This window comes from Mauremys reevesii, linkage group 6 (genome assembly GCF_016161935.1).
Source record: "Mauremys reevesii isolate NIE-2019 linkage group 6, ASM1616193v1, whole genome shotgun sequence".
NCBI lineage: Eukaryota > Metazoa > Chordata > Testudines > Geoemydidae > Mauremys > Mauremys reevesii.
Genome location: NC_052628.1, coordinates 78,526,537 through 78,545,188, shown reverse-complemented (window position 1 = coordinate 78,545,188; position 18,652 = coordinate 78,526,537). Strand labels below are relative to the sequence as shown.

Below are 18,652 nucleotides of genomic sequence, written 5' to 3'. Positions count from 1 at the left end.
AAAGATATGAAAGAGAAAGGAGTCTAAACACCACTGGCCAGAATGATTAGTGAAAAGGAAGGATTTCCACACAGAATATGAAAAAGATTGAAACAACTTAGTTTAGAGAGGAGACAAATGTAGTGAATGGTATAGAGAAAGTAAACCAGTTGCACCTGTTCAGCCTTTCCTAATACAAGAACAAGGGGCACTAATTTCAATTGATAAGGCAATAGATTTAAAAATAAGAGGAAATATTTTTTACACAAATCGATAATTGACTTGTGGAACTCACTTCCACAACATATCACACCTAAAAATTTAGTGGTATTCATTTATATGTGGCAGTAGACATTTATATGGATGAGAACCTCCACAGTTATATTAGACGGAATAAAACCTTTTAGAAGAGATAGAAACTCACCTGGCGTAAGAAAGAATCTCTCTGTGAGCATTTATTCCATAACTGTCCACTACAGAGTTTCCTGCACCTTTCTGTGATGTCAGAGAGAGGATACTAGGCTAAATGATTCAGAGCATTCAGTGGTTCAATCTATCAACTCCTAATTTGGGCCTTTAATTGACTTTTTAAAGTTTGCAAGAGTTACTTACATTGTTCTCTCTTGGCCACTTGTAACAGTTCTAAATAAACTGGGTAAAAACAACAACAAAAAAACAGTTTGTACTCACAACACAAAAGTTAAAGTTTGTTCCCCCCTTCTTGGATTCATAATTTCCAAATTGGCAAGTTATTAGAAACAAAAAAAAAGGTACTAGGAATTGATAGATATGATCTTATTTACTTTTGTGAAGCTAATGAACAATAAGCTAATTGTATCTGTCCAAACTGTTTAGATTTCATTTTGAAACGGAAACATCATTGAAGAGAACTATTTTCTAGAATGCTTTCTACAACAGAACTAATACTAAGCCAACAGCTCAAAAGGCTTGCACGGAAGTAAATTGGTAAGGGACATTTGACTTCAAACTATTCACAGAGGAAAGAATCATTTAAGTTAAATTGTTATTTGTCCCAAATGACTATGCTGCAGGAGCCTGAAGTATTAGTAACTATAAAAAAATAGGATTAACAAACAATGCATCTTCTTTCAGTGTAGCAAAATCCTGTCCTTTCTTTTCTTTGAAGCTTTAACTACTTTGTAGTCACTGGATTAGAAGACTTGAGTGCTTGACTACTTTCCAGACATGCTGAGCCGAATGACAACTTCCTTTACAAAGCAACAGCTCCAGAGAGAATAAACAAGCCTAAATAGCAAGCCATCCTTCACACAGGGAGCCTAGTTACAAGAATATTACAAACTAAATGAAATACCATAAGCAGCATTTCTTCCCTGTTAAGAGAAACACCACACTGCGCTACTATAAACATACTAAGCTGATGCATAACAAAGGTGGTTTGCTTTCTTTGACATGACTGCTGAGAAGACAGACAATGTATGAACTATGAAAAGGGGACTCTGGAAAAAAAAGAACTTGACCACTGACTGATAAATTGTTTCCAACATGTACAGATACTAAATGCATCTATCTATCATCTTAACTGAATACAACATTTCACTTGATAATAGAGGTTCTGTGAAGATACAGTCTGAAAAAGACACTAACAAATCCTTATTTACAACTCATATAGTTATCTATGGAGTCTCAATGTATATTGCAACAAGACCCTTTCCTTTCTAATTTCATACCAACCAGTATATGTGCACTAAGGCTGTTAGTTTCATAATTAATGAACAAGTACATTTCCATACAAATGACAATGCTCAGTACGATTAACACCTTGCCCAAAAGTGCAGTGAATTTAAAAAGAGATCAGCTTTCCTGAAAACAACTGAAAGCTCACTAAATAGGATTAATTTACCCAGCCTGTCAATCTGCCTTTTTCTCCCCACGAAGTCGCATTTCTGTGCTATTTACAGCAGAAGAGAGATTATGGAGAAAAGCATTTGTGATGGAATTGCTATTAACAAAATCAAGACACTCCAGGGGGAAAAAAGTTTCAGTGGAAACTTCATTTACCTTTTGACTCAAAGACAAACTGAATTGCTATACAAATGGCACTGTAATTATAACAAAAAAGATTTGTGTCTTGTATGTGGAAAAAAGCTTGCCATAGAAAATCATTGTATTTAGTGAAATGTATTACTAACAGTATTAAGATTCCTCCATTTTCAGAGCTGCATGGGAATTAGCCAAATAATCTGCACTGGATTTAATGGGAAGTCTCTGGCTAAATCCCATTTATTAAAGTCAAGGGGGACAGAAGGGAGTTGGTAGCTAAATCCAGTGAAACTTTAGAAATTCAAGGTTTTTACTACATCTAGTAATATATTTAAAGGCATTTAGATGTAATCTGCACTATAATAACTTTAATAATACTGTACCCAAAGAAATGTGTTCTCTTCATTAGTAGCATCTGTAATTTTATAAAGTGCAGTATTTGTAAAATCATAACATTTCAGTTTTGATTTCTCTGCAAGTAGACATTTAGTTAACAGAACAAAAAAATCTTGCACCAATGGCCTACATCCTTTCTTAGGCACATAAATGGTTGCTATAGGGTCATTAAAATGTGCAGGTCTTGCACCTAACATTAAATAAATAATTTTTAGAGCTCTGCAAATCTGCAGATATTTGCGGGCATCCGCATCCGCAGATGCAGATATCCGCGGATCATTTTTGCAAATGGGATGTGGATACAAATTTTGTATAATACGAGTTCTAACCACATACATACTAATATTTTCAGATTAATGTATGATTCAGCCAACCTATCTATAGGAAAAATAAATAGAGGGGGAAAATTCCCAACATTTTTAATTGCATTTTTTTATTCTATTTTTAGGACCATTCCACCACAACCAAGTCATATTGCCTACAAAGGCAATTACAGAAATAAAACTAGTATTGCCAATACAATCTCAGTACAACAACAAAATTAAGGTTGTGCATGCACAGTTTATATCACTGTACATGGTTTCCTTAGAATATTTTGTCTTACACTCAGTGCTTTTGTCCCCACAAAAAAGACATTCCACTACTAACTCCCAGTAGAGACAACTGCTGTTCACGGGAGACGTAGAGAACTGTTTGGCATGTCTTTGTTTTTGCAGTCAATTATGCAGAGCTGTGACACTAGCAAACGTTGTTTGACTACACCCTGCGAATAATACTTAAGGGGTCACCCCATCAAAGACATTCGCAAGGGAGGGGGAGGGGAGAGTTCTTCTGCCAGCACATGAAGGGAAGGAGTGAGCTGGGAATGCTAGATAATCAATGAATATGCAGATTTGGGTAACAGGCAGCCAAATGTTTGGAGTATTTTGCTTAGTTACTATGCCATTCAACTGTGATTTCACTGCCAAAGCCATCGAGAGTTTTACAAGAGTACAGAAAACATCTCACCAAAATCAAATTAAGCATGTAAGGCAGTTTAAGACTTTGCCTAGAGAGACTCTTTGTTGAAAGGGGAGGGAGGCGTCCTGCCTTGCAGAGAAGGGTAGAGTAAAACTCTCTGGAAATCCTGCGCACGTCCTTCATGTTGGTCCCTAAAAACAGAACCAGCTGTTTTGAGAGATTGGAAGAAAATGGTGGGGAAGGGGGATGGTATTTGGCATTCAAGCTGGAACGACAGCACACACGGAAGGATCGCCATCTCCACAGCCAAGACTCCGGGAAGCTTTTAAAGGCACCCACTGAACATCTGCCACCGGCTAACACCCCGCACCGCTAGGGGCTTGCGCCTGTGAAATTCCTGCCCCGATGTACACCCAGACTGTGGCTGAAGCTCCCTGCAGGAAAGCCAGGGCAGCAGTGTAGGGCGCTGCAATTTGTTAGCGCTGCCCCAGAGCCTTCAAAGGGAGCAATAAAAGCCTCAAGGAAAGACGCGCAACGGGAACTGACCCCACGTCCCTGAGGTGTAACATGCTCCCCTCCTACCTCACCGCCTCCCCCAAAACCCTCCACCTTTCTCGTGCCCCCTCCCTCCATGCTAATGCAGCAAATGGCACGACCGAGGAGCCCAGAGCTGACCAACAGGAAATATTGGCATCTGTCACCTCCTGGGGAGAGGTAAATGGATTACGAACCCAACAAAGGGAAGAAAAACCCTTTCAAACATGCAACTGATTAACAAATCCCCTCCAATCTGCAGCATCACTGTTATTCCGTACAGACATCGTCGGGCTCCTCATGTACGTCAGGGCAATTAAGTTGACGCCTCTTACAAAGAAATGAAGGTTCACTAGTTATCGGCCAAACTATCCCGTCGCAAAGTTGACCCAGGACGGACCGGTTATGAACCTGAAATGCAAATGACGACTCAGTGTCCTCTCCTCCCCGGCAAAACGCCCCAGTGAAGGGGTTTGGGGAGCAAAGTTTATCAGCTGCGGGGTGGGGGGTTCCCGAGAACGATTTTGAGAGAGATCAGAGAGTGTCGGACTGAAGCCAGCAGCAGCTCCTATCGCCCCTTCCCACTCCACAACTTAGGGGCAAGGGAAAGTTAAACCTCCCCCTGCTTGCTTCAAGGGGAGGGCCACACGGCTTAGCGGGCGATGAAACACACCGTTCATGGATGGAGCTTCTTTTACGGACACTGTAGCGCTTACACCAGAGCAGCTCTCCCGCCCTACAGGCTCCTAGAGCTCTCTATAAATCCTGGCGTTGTTGGACCAGGGAGATGCCGGACAAACTGGCAACGTTTCAGCAGCCGCAGCCAGTCCGCCACGGCGCGAGGTCAGATGTTAATAGGGCCAGTTTATTCAGCTCTCCAAACAATCGCAGTGCTTGGTGAACCGAGTCCGGACGTTTCCTGATCCCCAGGGCTGCCCCCTCGGCTCTCTGCGGCTCAGCCAGGTACACACAGGAAATGGGACCCTCCAAAACACACACACACTCTGGCTATGGCTACACTTAAACTTCAAAGCGCTGCCGCGGCAGCGCTGGCCGCGGCAGCGCTTTGCGCGCGCGCGTAGTCAGCGCCCAGCGCGGAGAAAAACTCTCAGCGCGCTCAGTCCACCCAGCTCCCGGGGGAACAGGAGAGCGCGCTGGCGCGCCGGCTGCGCTGATGGGGCTGGCGCTTACACTGGCGCTTGGTAGCTGCAGTGCAGCTGCAGAGGGAGGGTGTGACCCTGCTGCAGCGCTGCAAATTTGTGGCACACACACACAGAAAGAGACTCAATTAAGCCTCCATCAACTCCAAGCACCGCTGCCCCCCCCCAAACCACTGCACTCAACCTTAATCCCCACCCCCACCGAGACTCTGGCAACACTCAACAGCCCAAGTAATAACACATTATTATAGCCACTCGGAGGGGGGGAACCCCACCCTGAGCTCCCCATCAGGGCCTCTGACTGCAACAAACGTCCCCCGTCCTGTTCTTTGCCGCCCCCCCCCCATCAAAAAAAACAACCCAACGCCGTGCGGGGCACCCACTGCTGAAACGCATCAAGCGGCTCAGCTGCAGGAGCAGCTGGGGGTGAGGAAGAAGAGACGCTGATGGATCGCGGGAAGGGGAAGCCTCAAAAGTTTTTTCTCAGCAGTCACCCCCCCGTCCCCCATGTAACATCAGGTTTCTATTTGGCCCCCAAAGACGACAACAACATACAGACCGGCTCCGCCAGCCCCGGCTCAGAGGAAAGGCGGGGAGGCTTTGCAGACCTAGTCTTGAACCAAAAACACCCCCCCACACACAAAAAAAAAGTAGCATCCTCCCTCCGCCCGGGTGTGCAAGGCGGGCAGCCAGCGAATAAGGACCATGCCCAACCGGCGGGGGGGAGCACCAATGGCTAAAGCAGCCCCCCTCCCGCCCGGTGAGGGTGTCCCAGAGCCTCTTACCTGCTGCATAGAGGGGCAGGAGCGAGGACGCCGCCAGCAGGGCGAGCAGGGAGCTCGCCGCGCCCCGCCGCTGCGCTGGTGCCCCCCGGGCCGCTCGGGTGCGGACCATGCTGCCCGCGGGGCTCCCTCCGGTTCTGCTTCGCCTGCGAGGGAGGCGGGAGGCGGGCGCCCGGCCGCTGCACAAAGAGCCCTTTGTGGTTCAGCCGCTCTGGTCCCCGCGGCGGCTGCCCCCTCGCAGAGGCGACCGGGGCTGGAAGTGGAGGCGCTGCCCGGAGCTCGCTGCGCCCGGTGACAGCCCGGGGCTGGGGGGATTTCACCTCCTCACTTCAGCGCGGCGCAGCTCGCCTCTGCTCCCCCTCCCGGCTCCTCCAGCGGCGTCCCAGTGCCCAGCAGGCGGGAGCGGGGGCGCCCGGGCTCCAGCCGGCTCTCACTGTACCGGGCAGTCCCGGACTGAGCGAGGAGCGAGCCCGGCCGCCTCCTCCGGCATCCCAGCGTCACTAGGGGAAATCTCACCCCGGGGAGGGGGGACGGGCCAAGCCCGCAGCTCACGCGCGGCGCGGCGCAGAGGGGAAGGAAAAGCCCTGCGCTTCAGCCCCCTCTGCCGGCAACCCAGCAAACGCCGGGAGGGGGGAGGAGAGCGGGACTTCAGCCCCTGGAGGAGGCCCCTCGGGAGGGGCTTTTCCTGCTCAGTTCAGGGGCGGCTGGCTCAGGTGCAGTCCGACCTCTGGCTCTGCCGCGAGCTGGCCAGGAGTCTGCGTTTGGCAATTCACTCCCGTTTTCAGGTGGCAAAACAGTCGCGTGCAGAGGACCAAGTACATTTAGGCCGTGCAACAAGCGAGTCCCCCAGAGAAAAGCCCTAGTATTCAAGATACCAAAAAAGCGTCCGAAAAGGAAAACGTGAAGGGAGAAACAATACACCGCTTGATGGACTTGCCTCCCTTTCCTCAGCAGCAGAGAGAGCAGCTTTTTCACTTCCATGCAGTGTCGAGTGATCACAAACCATTACTCTTTCCAAGGAAACGTCCAGCCTCATTAGCATTGTAACACACACGCTAAGATGAGAGTACCCAGAGAATGTGATCCTGCCTTGAGAGCACAGTGGAACTCTTTACTTGTAATGTTAAAAGTAAATCGTCTAATTTTACCCATTAAGGGAAGAAAACGAGTTGTTCCCTTAAAGCTGCAAGGCACTTAAACCGTAATTTATTACAGTTAGTGCTAAATATTTTGAGCACAATTTAAACTATATATTTATTTGCTTTCTAAAATTTCTTTATTTTACACATACAAAGAGGTCCTAAATATGAAGAAATCAATCCCTAACCATAATGCAGAAAACAGAGTAGGGACTTGTTCATTCCATCATATGATATAAAATCTAGAGGCCTGGTATATTATTTGCAGCTGAAATAGTATTTATAGATATGTATTTGATTTGTTGGAATATATAAAAAAGTAATAATGTGATAGTGAAATCTTATCAAATAATCAAGGCTATAGATATAAGATCTTACAAATATTATTATTCTTTGTTATAGGTATTGTGTGTAAAGGTCTGATGCTGATTAGTGCTGAGCACACACAACTCTCATTGATTTCAACACCCCTCAGAATCAGGCCCTGAATGTACATTTCTTTCAAAAAATATTATTTTGCCCAAAATTTTCTACTTACCATAAACAAAGACAAACACAGCAACATAGTCCTTTATGTCTTTGTGGCCAGTTTCTTTCCTCTAAGTTTTCCAGTCCCAAGCTGAAAATTTCTGTGGCACCTCGTCATGAAAAAGGAATGAGACTGGAATAGTCATAATTTCCTCTATGATCATTGCTTTGTTAATGCTAACACACACCAGATCATCACCAGAGAGGCCTTGATTCAGGAAAGCAATTAGGCACTTTTCTGAACAGGGATGCTTTCTTGAATTCGGGCCAGTAATACCAGGACCTACATTGAATCTGTTTCCACCTCCAGCCATGCTCAGGAAACTTTTACCACCAAAAGCAACTTACTCAGCCAGTATGCCTGAGACACAGTTTAAGGGGCCCTGTCAAAATGAAAAAATCATTCTTGAGACTTTCAAAGTCATGTAGGGATTTATGTAACTTCCATTAATTTTAAAGGAAGCTATGTATCTAGCAGTGTTTTCCCCAGGAATTGAAATGGGGGGGGGGGGGGAAATCAGGTCAATGAGGGGTGAGACTGTGAGGGTGAAGGTGGGCTGTATGCCACCATAGTAAAAAATGAAAACTGTTTCATGACCATTTTATTAGATTTAACTCATGTTTTGAAATCATCACAAATTAAAGTTAGCTACTCAAGCATTCTATGAAGCTTCTACATCCTTCTTGGTTTCTTGTTATAATTTTGCACAACTCTGTTAATGAACTTCTTGAATGCAACGCGTTCATCTTTGGTGGCTTCTCATGTGTCCAGTACTTCCATTCCTTCAATTGATACGCTCATTAGTTCATTCACATGATCAGGCAGAAGGCAACTTCTTTCAGAACACAAAATTCTATTCAATGATGAAAAAGAACACTCAACTGTAGCTGTTGTGACTGGGAGTAGCAAGTGATGAATTCCTATTTCTTTCATCCCAGGAAACGTAGCATAAAGATCAGGTCGAGCCAATAGTGATGATAAAAAAAGAAGTTGAAATCAAATCTTCATTCACTCGTTGCAGGATATTCCACTTTGTATTCAAATTTGCTGTGCTGTCCTGAGCACATGGCAGCCCCATTTCTGGTAGTGCCTCATTTCACTCAACTGTCAGTGTTTTATAGGACAGAGATCTGTAAAAGCTACGTAGAGGTTGAGTAGAATCTAGAAGTCACTGTTGTAGATTTTTAACAATAAAAGATCTGTGTACTTTTTCAGTTGTCTTAAACACTTCTGTCCTCTTCACTTAAGGATTCAGTATAAATGCCTTCATTAGTCAACTTCTGGACTGAAGTCTTTGCTTCTTCCAGTACTTTTTCAATGGATAGCTCTCTGATTGATCCAAATATAGCTTCTATTGCTGGATAAAGAACTACTACTGTTGTAGCAGTTGCCTGGATGGCATTGTTTAATGACCCAAGTGGTTTCAACAGTAGATTTACGAGAGTGAGAGAATGGCAATAGTCTTCTCTGAACGTAGTCGCAAAAGTAATCCACCAGCCTCACTGCTTAAGTCCATTCCATCTTGGTAGATACTTTCCTAAGTCAGTAATAATGGCTGGAGTAATTTTAAGACAACAGCCAAGGATTGCCCATGAGAAAGTCAGAGGGTTTTCCCAGGTTGGACTAATTTGAACTTCAGTTCCAGTGTATCTTCTATATTTTCCAAGATATTCAGTCTTTTTGGACTCTTGCTGAAAAAAGAATATAATGAAGACATGACATTTATAGCTTTTAAAATGTCTTTTGAAGAGTCTGCAGCTTGTACTAGTGCTAGTTGGAATAGATGGCCTCTGCAGTGTGTATAGGAGAGATTAGAGTTACACTTTTCTCTGAGCAAATCTTGTACTCCACCATGTCTTCCAGAGAAGTTTGCAGCTCCATCAAATGCACAAGCAGACATCTGTTTGGGGTCCAATTGGCAAGCATTTAACTCTTCTAAGATGTCGGTTGTCACAGATGCAGCCTATGTGTCTTCTATAACTTGAAGATCTAGAAATGCCATCTATTGGCCTACCGCTGACATCAAGATAACATACACAATGACTTAATACTTGCCCATTTGAATGTGGTGAGAGAGATCTTCACTTTTTCAACTGTTGAGTCTTTCACTATTGCACTATATGCTTCTAGCTAGTCAGTTGAGTTTCTTGCAGAAAGATAGTGAGCATTTGCTGGTCTTTTTCAGAACCAGTGTTCAACTTCAGGATGAACACGTGACAATGCACTTAACATTGGCCTCCAGTTTGTAGTGTGTGGTATCTCTTGCTTAAATAGAAAGTGTGATGCCACACCCATGTTTGTTTGCATGTCTCTTGAGGTTCCACCCAGCTCACAGTGATTTCAGCTGAGTTCTCAGTGGGGGAACCTTGCTGCTAGTGCAGACTGGGCCCTCTCTTCCACTTAGACCTGATTATCAGTGATTTCAACTGTAGTGGTCACTTAGCAAAACAAAAGACTATCTATGGAGCCTAATCAGCTCTGTCTTTAAACAGTGGAGAGGGGCAGGTCAAATAGTACTTGTGACTCAGGCAGACCATTAAACAAAACACCTGTCCCCACCCTGTCTCTTGATGCCCTCAATCAGCACAGGCACAGGCTAAATACAGTTCTACTGCCCTTTACTCGTACAATAAGAATAACAACATTTCATTTCCCCCCCACACACCCACATTCAAGTGATTTGTAACCCAACCCCAGCCAAAATCTATCATTTGGGCAACACAGCTCTGTTTGCTGGATACCTAAGTAGATTAGGTGTGAATGTAAATACAATCTGAAGCCTTTCCCCCCAGCTCATCACTAGCTGTCAGGGAGAGCTCATTTAGACTTTGCTTACAAATCATAATTTGGCCAACATCACCAGCTGACATCTGACATCGTCATAAAAACAAAAACTGTATAAGGAAGCTGTCTATGGGTATGTCTACACTACGGGATTATTCCGATTTTACAGAAACCAGTTTTTTAAAACAGATTGTATAAAGTCGAGTGCATGCGGCCACACTAAGCACATTAATTCGGCGGTGTGCGTCCATGTACCAAGGCTAGCATCGATTTCCGGAGCGTTGCACTGTGGGTAGGTATCCCATAGCTATCCCATAGTTCCGGCAGTCTCCCCCGCCCATTGGAATTCTGAGTTGAGATCCCATGCATGATGGGGCCAAAACAGTGTCGCGGGTGATTCTGGGTAAATGTCATCACTCAATCCTTCCTCCGTGAAAGCAATGGCAGACAATCATTTTGCGCCCTTTTTCCCTGGATTGCCCTGGCAGACGCCATAGCACGGCAACCATGGAGCCTGTTTAGCCTTTTGTCACTGTCACTGTAGGTGTACTGGATGCTGCTGACAGATGCGGTACTGCAGTGCTACACAGCAGCATTCATTTGCCTTTGCAAGGTAGCAGAGACGGTTACCAGCCCTATATCACCGTCTGCATTTGGAAATTGGTGATGACGGTTATCAATCCTTTTTTACCGTCTGCAATTGGAAATTGGCGATGATGGTTATCAATCCTTTTGTACCGTCTGCTGCTGTCATGGGTGCTCCTGGCTGGCCTCGGTGAGGTCAGCCGGGGGTGCATGGACAAAAATGGGAATGACTCCCCAGGTCATTCCCTTCTTTATGTTTTGTCTAAAAATAGAGTCAGTCCTGCCTAGAATATGGGGCAAGTCTACTAGAGAACCAGAGAGCACAGCCGCTCTGGGTCAGAGCCCCAGATATCCCGCAGAAATGATGAGCTGCATGCCATTCTAGGGGGTGCCCCTGCAACAACCCCACCCGTTGCTTCCCTCCTCCCACACCCCTCCTGGACTACCGTGGCAGTTATCCCCCCATTTGTGTGATGAAGTAATGAAGAATGCAGGAATAAGAAACACTGACTTTTTAGTGAGATAAAATGACGGGGAGCTCAGCCTCCCACTGCTATGATAGTCCAGGCAGTACATAATCTTCATTAGACATGAAGGCGGGAGGGGTGAGGAGCTCAGCCTCCAGTTGCTATGATGAGGACGGTTTTCAATGCTTTTTCACCATCTGCCGGGAAAGACCGAGGCCAGCCAGGAGCACTCACGGGATGATGATGATAGTTTCCAAGCCTTTTATACCGTCTGCCATCAGGAAAGGAAGAGGAGGGGATGCTGCTGTTCAGCGCCGCAGTACCGCGTCTACCAGCAGCATGCAGTAGACATACAGTGACATTGAAAAAAGGCGAGAAATGATTTGTTTCCCTTTTCTTTCATGGAGGGGGGGAGGAGGAGGAATTGACGACATATACTCTGAACCACCCGGGACAATGCATTTGACCCTTCAGGCATTGGGAGCTCAGCCAAGAATGCAAATGCTTTTCGGAGATTGCGGGGACTGTGGGATAGCTGGAGTCCTCAGTCCCCCCTCCCCCTCCTTCCATGAGCGTCCATTTGATTCTTTGGCTTTCCGTTACGTTTGTCACGCAGCATTGTGTTGAGTCCCTGCTGTGGCCTCTGTCTGGAGATTTTTTCAAATGCTTTGGCATTTCGACTTCTTGAACGGAGCTCTGATAGAATAGATTCGTCTCCCCATAAAGCGATCAGATCCAGTACCTCCCGTACAGTCCATGCTGATCAGCACTCCACGATGGGCAAACAGGAAATGAAATTCAATTGTCCGCAGGGCTTTTCCTGTCTACCTCGCCAGTGCATCCGACTCCAGATTGCTGTCCAGAGCGATCACAATGGTGCACTGTGGAATAGCTCCCAGAGGCCAATACCGTCGAATTGCGGCCACACTAACCCTAATCCAAAATGGCAATACTGATTTGAGCGCTACTTCCCTCGACGGGGAGGAGTACAGAAATCGATATTAAGAGCCCTTTTTATCAAAATAAAGGGCTTCGTTGTGTGGACAGGTGCAGGGTTAATTTGGTTTAACGCTGCTAAATTCGGTATAAACGCATAGTGTAGACCAGGCCTCAGTTCATACTTTTCAAATACACGTATTTTATCATACAATTTATATGCTTTTAAAGTATGTATTAATGTTTCAATTTCATTTCACATTTCCAAACAATCACTAAATTGGCAATACAGCATGTAAGTAATTCACAAAACTAGCGGGGAGGGTGTTGGGGAAATTCAAAGGAGTGTATTGGGGGTAGGGAAATCCCTGGTATCCAGATTCTCTAGCCTGCTCTGAAAATGTATATTTATTATAAAAAATTCTTATTTTAAAGGAATTATTGTTACTAACAACAACTCTGATTAAATTAAAATGTTAAAATCAAATTTGTGGTCAACATTTTATGTTAAATGTTGTCAGGCCACACAGCTTGGACAAGAAAAGTAACTAGATTGGTCTATTTCACTTTCTAATTAGTAAATTTCACAATTTTTAAGTACTAGCACACATCCACTGCTGTGTTTAGGATTCCAACACAACATTCCAACTTATATCTACTGACTATAAGGACAAGAATAAGACTTTACCACTTTTTTGCTCCTGTTTGTACTGTAGAGCTCATATAGTCATGAGAGAATAAGGTAGGCTTGATTATTCTTTATTATGTTATGTCTTTTAGGGGTATGGGGTTGTCAGGGAGGGGTAGTACCTCTGATGGGGGAGCAGTCGTACTCCTAGGAGTAGCTCATCCACTTTGGTTCCCACTTGACACCCAGCTCTCACCTGTGGCTCCAAGTAGCTGTCAGCATGCGACAGCGGCCACACCCCGGAAACCATCTCGACTGGCGGGCTAAACCAGGTGAGGGTAGCAGATGAGTCTGAGACCCTCGGTGAGTTAGGGCCTGTCTACCCATTGCATGTGAAGGCTGGATCCGGCTGACTGAGGAAACCTGGTTCAACGGTCAGGAAGGCGGTGACAGCAAGCGTTGTGGAATGCTCAAGAGCACGACAAGACACGTAGGCGTCCTGGTCATCCACTGTGCCCTGCCCTATCTCCAGCCGTCTCGACTCTTGTCCTGCCACTGGATACAGATAGGAACTGGGAAGAGAGAGTGAGGTTGACATTGCGCAACTCTCCCTCACTTTAATCTAATTCACGCGCAAGTCTCGACATCATATCACATCATATCAAGTCCTGTGGCGATGGGCGAGCGACAAAGCAGCAGGTGTGGATACACTGGGAGCTGTAGCCACAGACCTGCACACAGGCGGCTCAGGTATAATGGTCGTTCCTCACTGACCGAAGCAGCAGTGGAGCTCAGCGTCTTCTTGAGCGACTGAGCAGCCCTATTCAGGATTTGTCATAAACAGTTAGTTAAGGGTTAAGGTCTCGTTTACCTGTAAAGGGTTAACAAGCAGTACCTGAGGAACACCTGACCAGAGGACCAATCAGGGACAAGATAATTTCAAATCTCTGTGGAGGGAAGTTTTTTTTTTCTGTGTTCTTTGTTTTGAGTTGAGTCTCCCTTGTAAGCTAGGGGAGTCCAGTCATCTTAATCAAGTCCTCCCAGGTTTCTGCAGTACTTTTCATCTATTCAGTCTAGTGAGTATTAGAAAGGCGTACTAGTATTATAAGTTTATTTCTACATTTGCAGTTGTGTGTTTTGCAGAAGGAATCTCTTTATTTCTATTGCTGTTACTTTGCTTTTACTGAGAAAGAAAGGGGGAGGGGGAATTCTCTCCAGGTTTATAGGTTAGACTCTGTGTATTGTTCCATCCTGGTATTACAGAGATAGTGTACTTTCTTTTTGTTCTTTTAATAAATTCTTTTCTTTTCTTTGGACTTGGTTAATTCCTTCTTGCACTGCTCTCCTCTGTAGAATGAGGAGTGGGCTAGAAAAGGTGCCTAAACATTGCCTGCTTCACCTTACCCTGGCCAGCATACTGCGACTGGCGGGGATCCCACAAAAGCAGTCGAACAAAAACAAAACTTAGAGTGACACTGATCACCATTGGCACATGGAATGTGCGCATGCTACTGGACAACATCACGGCAGACAGACCGGAGAGAAGAACAGCACTTGTCGCCAGAGAGCTCGCATGCTACAATATTGACATTGCAGCCCTTAGCGAAACTCGCCTTGATAATGAAGGTCAGCTGTCCGAGTCAGGCGGAGGCTATACATTCTTCTGGAGTGGCCGCAGCAGTGATGAGCATCGCGAATCTGGAGTCGGCTTCGCCATCAAGAATCATCTTGTTCGGAAACTTGCCAGTCCCCCCAAGGGTGTGAATGACTGACTCATGACAATGCAGCTTCCGATTCAAAAAGGAAAACAAGCTACTTTGATCAGCACTTACGCTCCCACAATGACCAATCCAGAAGATGTGAAGGATAAATTCTACGAAGAACTAGATGCTCTGCTATCATCAGTGCACCGCACAGACAAGCTGATCCTGCTTGGTGATTTTAACGCAAGAGTGGGATGCGATGCCGCAGCCTGGGAAGGAGTCATCGGGAAACATGGAGTGGGAAAGTGTAACAGCAATGGCCTGTTACTGCTGAAAACTTGTGCAGCACATGACCATCTGATCACCAATACAGTCTTCCGCCTCCCTACCCGTAACAGGACTTTGTGGATGCATCCCCATTCCAAGCACTGGCATCTGATCAACTATGTCATCATTAGGAGAAGGGACAAACAAGATGTCAGGGTTACAAAAGCTATGTGCAGCGCTGACTGTTGGATGGATCACAGGCTCATAGTATCCAAAATGAAACTCCGTATCATGCCGAAGAGATGACCACAAGGCCGTAAGGCTCTCAAAAAGATCAACATGTTGGAGCTGAAGAACAGCCGCATCACTGAAAATCTAGCGGAAGACCTAGAGAATGAGCTTGCTGATCTTCGTATTGAGGATGACGCTAAGAAAGACTGGGAGCGATTCCGCAACACTGTCCATAGAGCTGCATCGAAGGTATTGGGGCCCTCCACACGCAGGCGTCAAGACTGGTTTGACGGAAATGATGCAGAAATCCAGGCCTTACTTGCTGAGAAGCACCGCCTGCATCGTGCATATCAGAATGATCCATCCTCAGCGGCAAAGAAGACCACCTTTATCAACGCTCGCAGAACAGTACAGAATCGACTGCGCAAAATGCGGGACTTGTGGCTGAGTGCCAAAGCAGATGAAATACAGGCATATGCAGACAGGAACGACTATAAGCAGTTTTATGAAGCCCTCAACACACTCTGTGGTCCACAGTCTTCTGGGAGCTTTCCCCTCCTGAACTCTGATGGCACTGTGCTCCTTACAGAGAAGACGCAGATTCTCCAGAGATGGGCTGAACATTTTGAAGCAGTTCTCAACTGCCCCATAGTCATCAATGATGAAGCCATTGACAAGATGCCCCAGGTTGCAGTCAATGACTCCATGGATGCTTCACCAGAAGAGGACGAAGTGAAGAAAGCCATCAACCAGCTGTCAAGTGCCAAAGCTCCAGGGTCAGATGCCATACCAGCAGAGGTGTACAAAGTCAGTGGACCCGTGCTGCTACGGAAACTCACTGAGCTGTTTCAGTCCTTCTGGAAGCAGGGATCCATTCCACAGGAATGTAGAGACACATCCATCGTGCACCTCTATAAGAGGAAGGGCAATCGCCAGGTATGTGACAATCACCGTGGAATCTCGCTGCTCTCTACAGTGGGGAAAGTTCTTGCACAGGTTCTGTTGAACCGATTGATCACTCACCTGGAGCAGGGCTTACTGCCAGAATCACAGTGCAGCTTCCGCAAGGGACGTGGGACTATTGACATGATCTTTGCTGCGCATCAGCTACAGGAGAAATGTCAAGAGCAGAATTGTGAACTCTACACAACTTTTGTGGACCTCACGAAAGCGTTTGACTCTGTCAGTCGCCAGGGCCTGTGGAGGATCATGTCGAAATTCGGCTGCCCAGACAGATTCATACAAATGGTATGTCAATTTCATCACGGTATGATGGCTCGTGTCCTGGATGACGGTGAAACATCTGAGGCCTTCCCAGTCACCAATGGCATCAAGCAAGAGTGTGTTTTAACACCCACTTTGTTCAGCATGATATTCTCTGCCAATCTGACTGATGCCTTTCAACACTGCACTGAAGGAGTAGGCCTGAAGTACAGAACTGATGGGAAAGTATTCAATCTGAGGCGACTGTGTGCCATCACCAAGGTGAAGGAAACTGTACTTCGAGACTTTCTCTTTGCCGATGATTGTGCTCTGAATGCTAGTACAGAGCCAGAAATGCACACCTGTATGGACAAGTTTTCATCTGCATGCAACAACTTCGGTCTCACCATTAACATCAAGAAGACTGAAGTCATGCACCAGCCAGCTCCCCGCACTCCGTACTCAGAACCGTCCATCACTGTAAATGGACAGAGACTTCAGGCAGTGGACCACTTCACGTACCTGGGCAGTACCCTTTCCCGAGCAGTGTCAATCGATGATGAAGTAAACTGCAGAATTGCTAAAGCCAGCTCTGCATTTGGCCGATTGCGCTCCAACGTCTGGGAACGTCGAGGGATCAGCCTACCAACGAAGCTGAAGGTCTACCGAGCAGTGGTGCTTCCAACTCTGCTGTACGTCTGCGAGATGTGGACTGTCTATCGGAGTCATGCACGAAGGTTCAATCACTTTAACATTTCTTGTCTGCGAAAGCTTCTAAAAATCAGATGGCAGGACAAAGTGCCCGATACTGAAGTCCTTACCAGAGCCAGTCTGCCATCAGTTCACACACTGCTGATGAGAGCCCAGACCAGATGGGCCGGACATGTCGTGAGAATGACAGACGAGCGCATTCCTAAACAGCTCTTCTACGGAGAACTCACCCAGGGAAAGTGCTCCCATGGAGGACAAAAGAAGCGGTTCAAGGACACGCTGAAGACCTCAAGTCCCTTGAGATCAACACCGCCACATGGGAAACCCTCGCACTGAACCGTCCAGCATGGCGCAGCCTCATTCACACAGGCAGTAATATCTTTGAGGTGAGGCGTACTGCTGAGGCTGAAAGACAGCGTGAACTACATAAGTCCAGAGCTGCCCACACATCATCGACAGTGCCATCACATGTCTGTCCGACGTGTGACAGGACGTTTCATGCCCGAATCGGACTGATCAATCATCTTCGGACACACAGAGCCCGGTCATTGAACGAATGAGTTGTTGAGGTTTTCATCGATAACGATGGACGAACATCATGTTATGTCTTTAACAAAACTGTCCACTACGTTCCATTGTAAAAATATTTTTTCCATGCACAAATAAGTAATTAAAAATAGTTGAAGTAACTATCCTTTCAGTTACTTAAAAGAAAAAGCTAGTAAGAGAACGCTGTAGTTGTCTCAAAAATAAAAGGATTCTAAAATATGGAAATATGCAGTGAGCATTACACAAGCAACCTTAACTCTTTTCCTGTCCCCTTGCAGGTCTCACACTAAACCCATCTTGCTTATAACATGGAGACAGATTCTGAAGCCTGTCAAGTCACTCTGGTGTAAATTAGATCAGAATCTGGTAAGACTGTTAGACAAAACAATGTAGAAAAATTTCCTAACTGCATCCTAGCAGAGAGTTCTTTTCCCAGAACCTCCTCCCATGGGTTTTACTGCAGGAGAAGTTGATTTTTCCACACACATACCAATCTCCTCCCACACCCCCCTTACACTTTACAGAATTAGATGCAATGACTGTTATGTAGACAGCAATTATGGATAATATATTTACTGAATTTAATCAATTAATTAATCAAGGAACAGTCAACACTGAGAATGAACTACCTCTAAAGAAAATTGCACCAGTTTAACTAAAAATTGTATTTTAAACTGATTTTGTTAAACCAGTACAAAAGGCTGTGTGGACACTCTTATTTCAGTTTAAACCAGGATTATTTTGGTTTTATTTAATCTTTAAATTGATTAAGATTCAGTTTAAACTAAGTCACTCTAAGAGTATCTACATAGGAATTTGCACTGGTTTAACTAAATCATTTTTAAACCCAATTTAAGGTAAACCAGTCAACTGAAGGCCTATAAAACCTAAATCCTCCTATATTTTATGCTTATGCAGTTTAGCTTTCTCTGTTATATACACTATGAAGGAGCAAATCCAAATGTGTTTACTTTCATGTATAACTGCTTTTCATTATGCATGTCCCCATAATAAATAAAATAATAACATAAATAAACAATACTTCGCCTTTATTCAGTGCCTTTCATCTGCGGATCTCAAAGCATCT

General features: G+C 45.3%; 1 protein-coding gene and 1 pseudogene across 6 annotated transcripts in view; one reads left to right on the top strand and one right to left on the bottom strand.

The window, feature by feature from the left end:
• Positions 1 to 18,652, bottom strand: part of ROR2 (receptor tyrosine kinase like orphan receptor 2) — a 241,939-nt gene that overhangs the window by 203,873 nt on the left and 19,414 nt on the right. Inside the window, exon 1 of one of the 6 annotated variants that reach the window (XM_039544633.1) lies at positions 5,837 to 6,904. The exons of 4 other annotated variants lie outside the window; for them this stretch is intronic. In XM_039544633.1, coding sequence (XP_039400567.1) covers positions 5,837 to 5,945 — 109 coding nt within the window. In that variant the 5' untranslated portion in view covers positions 5,946 to 6,904. Of the gene's footprint in view, positions 1 to 4,564; positions 4,874 to 5,836; positions 6,905 to 18,652 lie in introns of those variants that run through there. One more of the 6 variants, XM_039544634.1, reaches the window with a different exon arrangement.
• Positions 13,247 to 17,268, top strand: LOC120407277 (annotated as a pseudogene).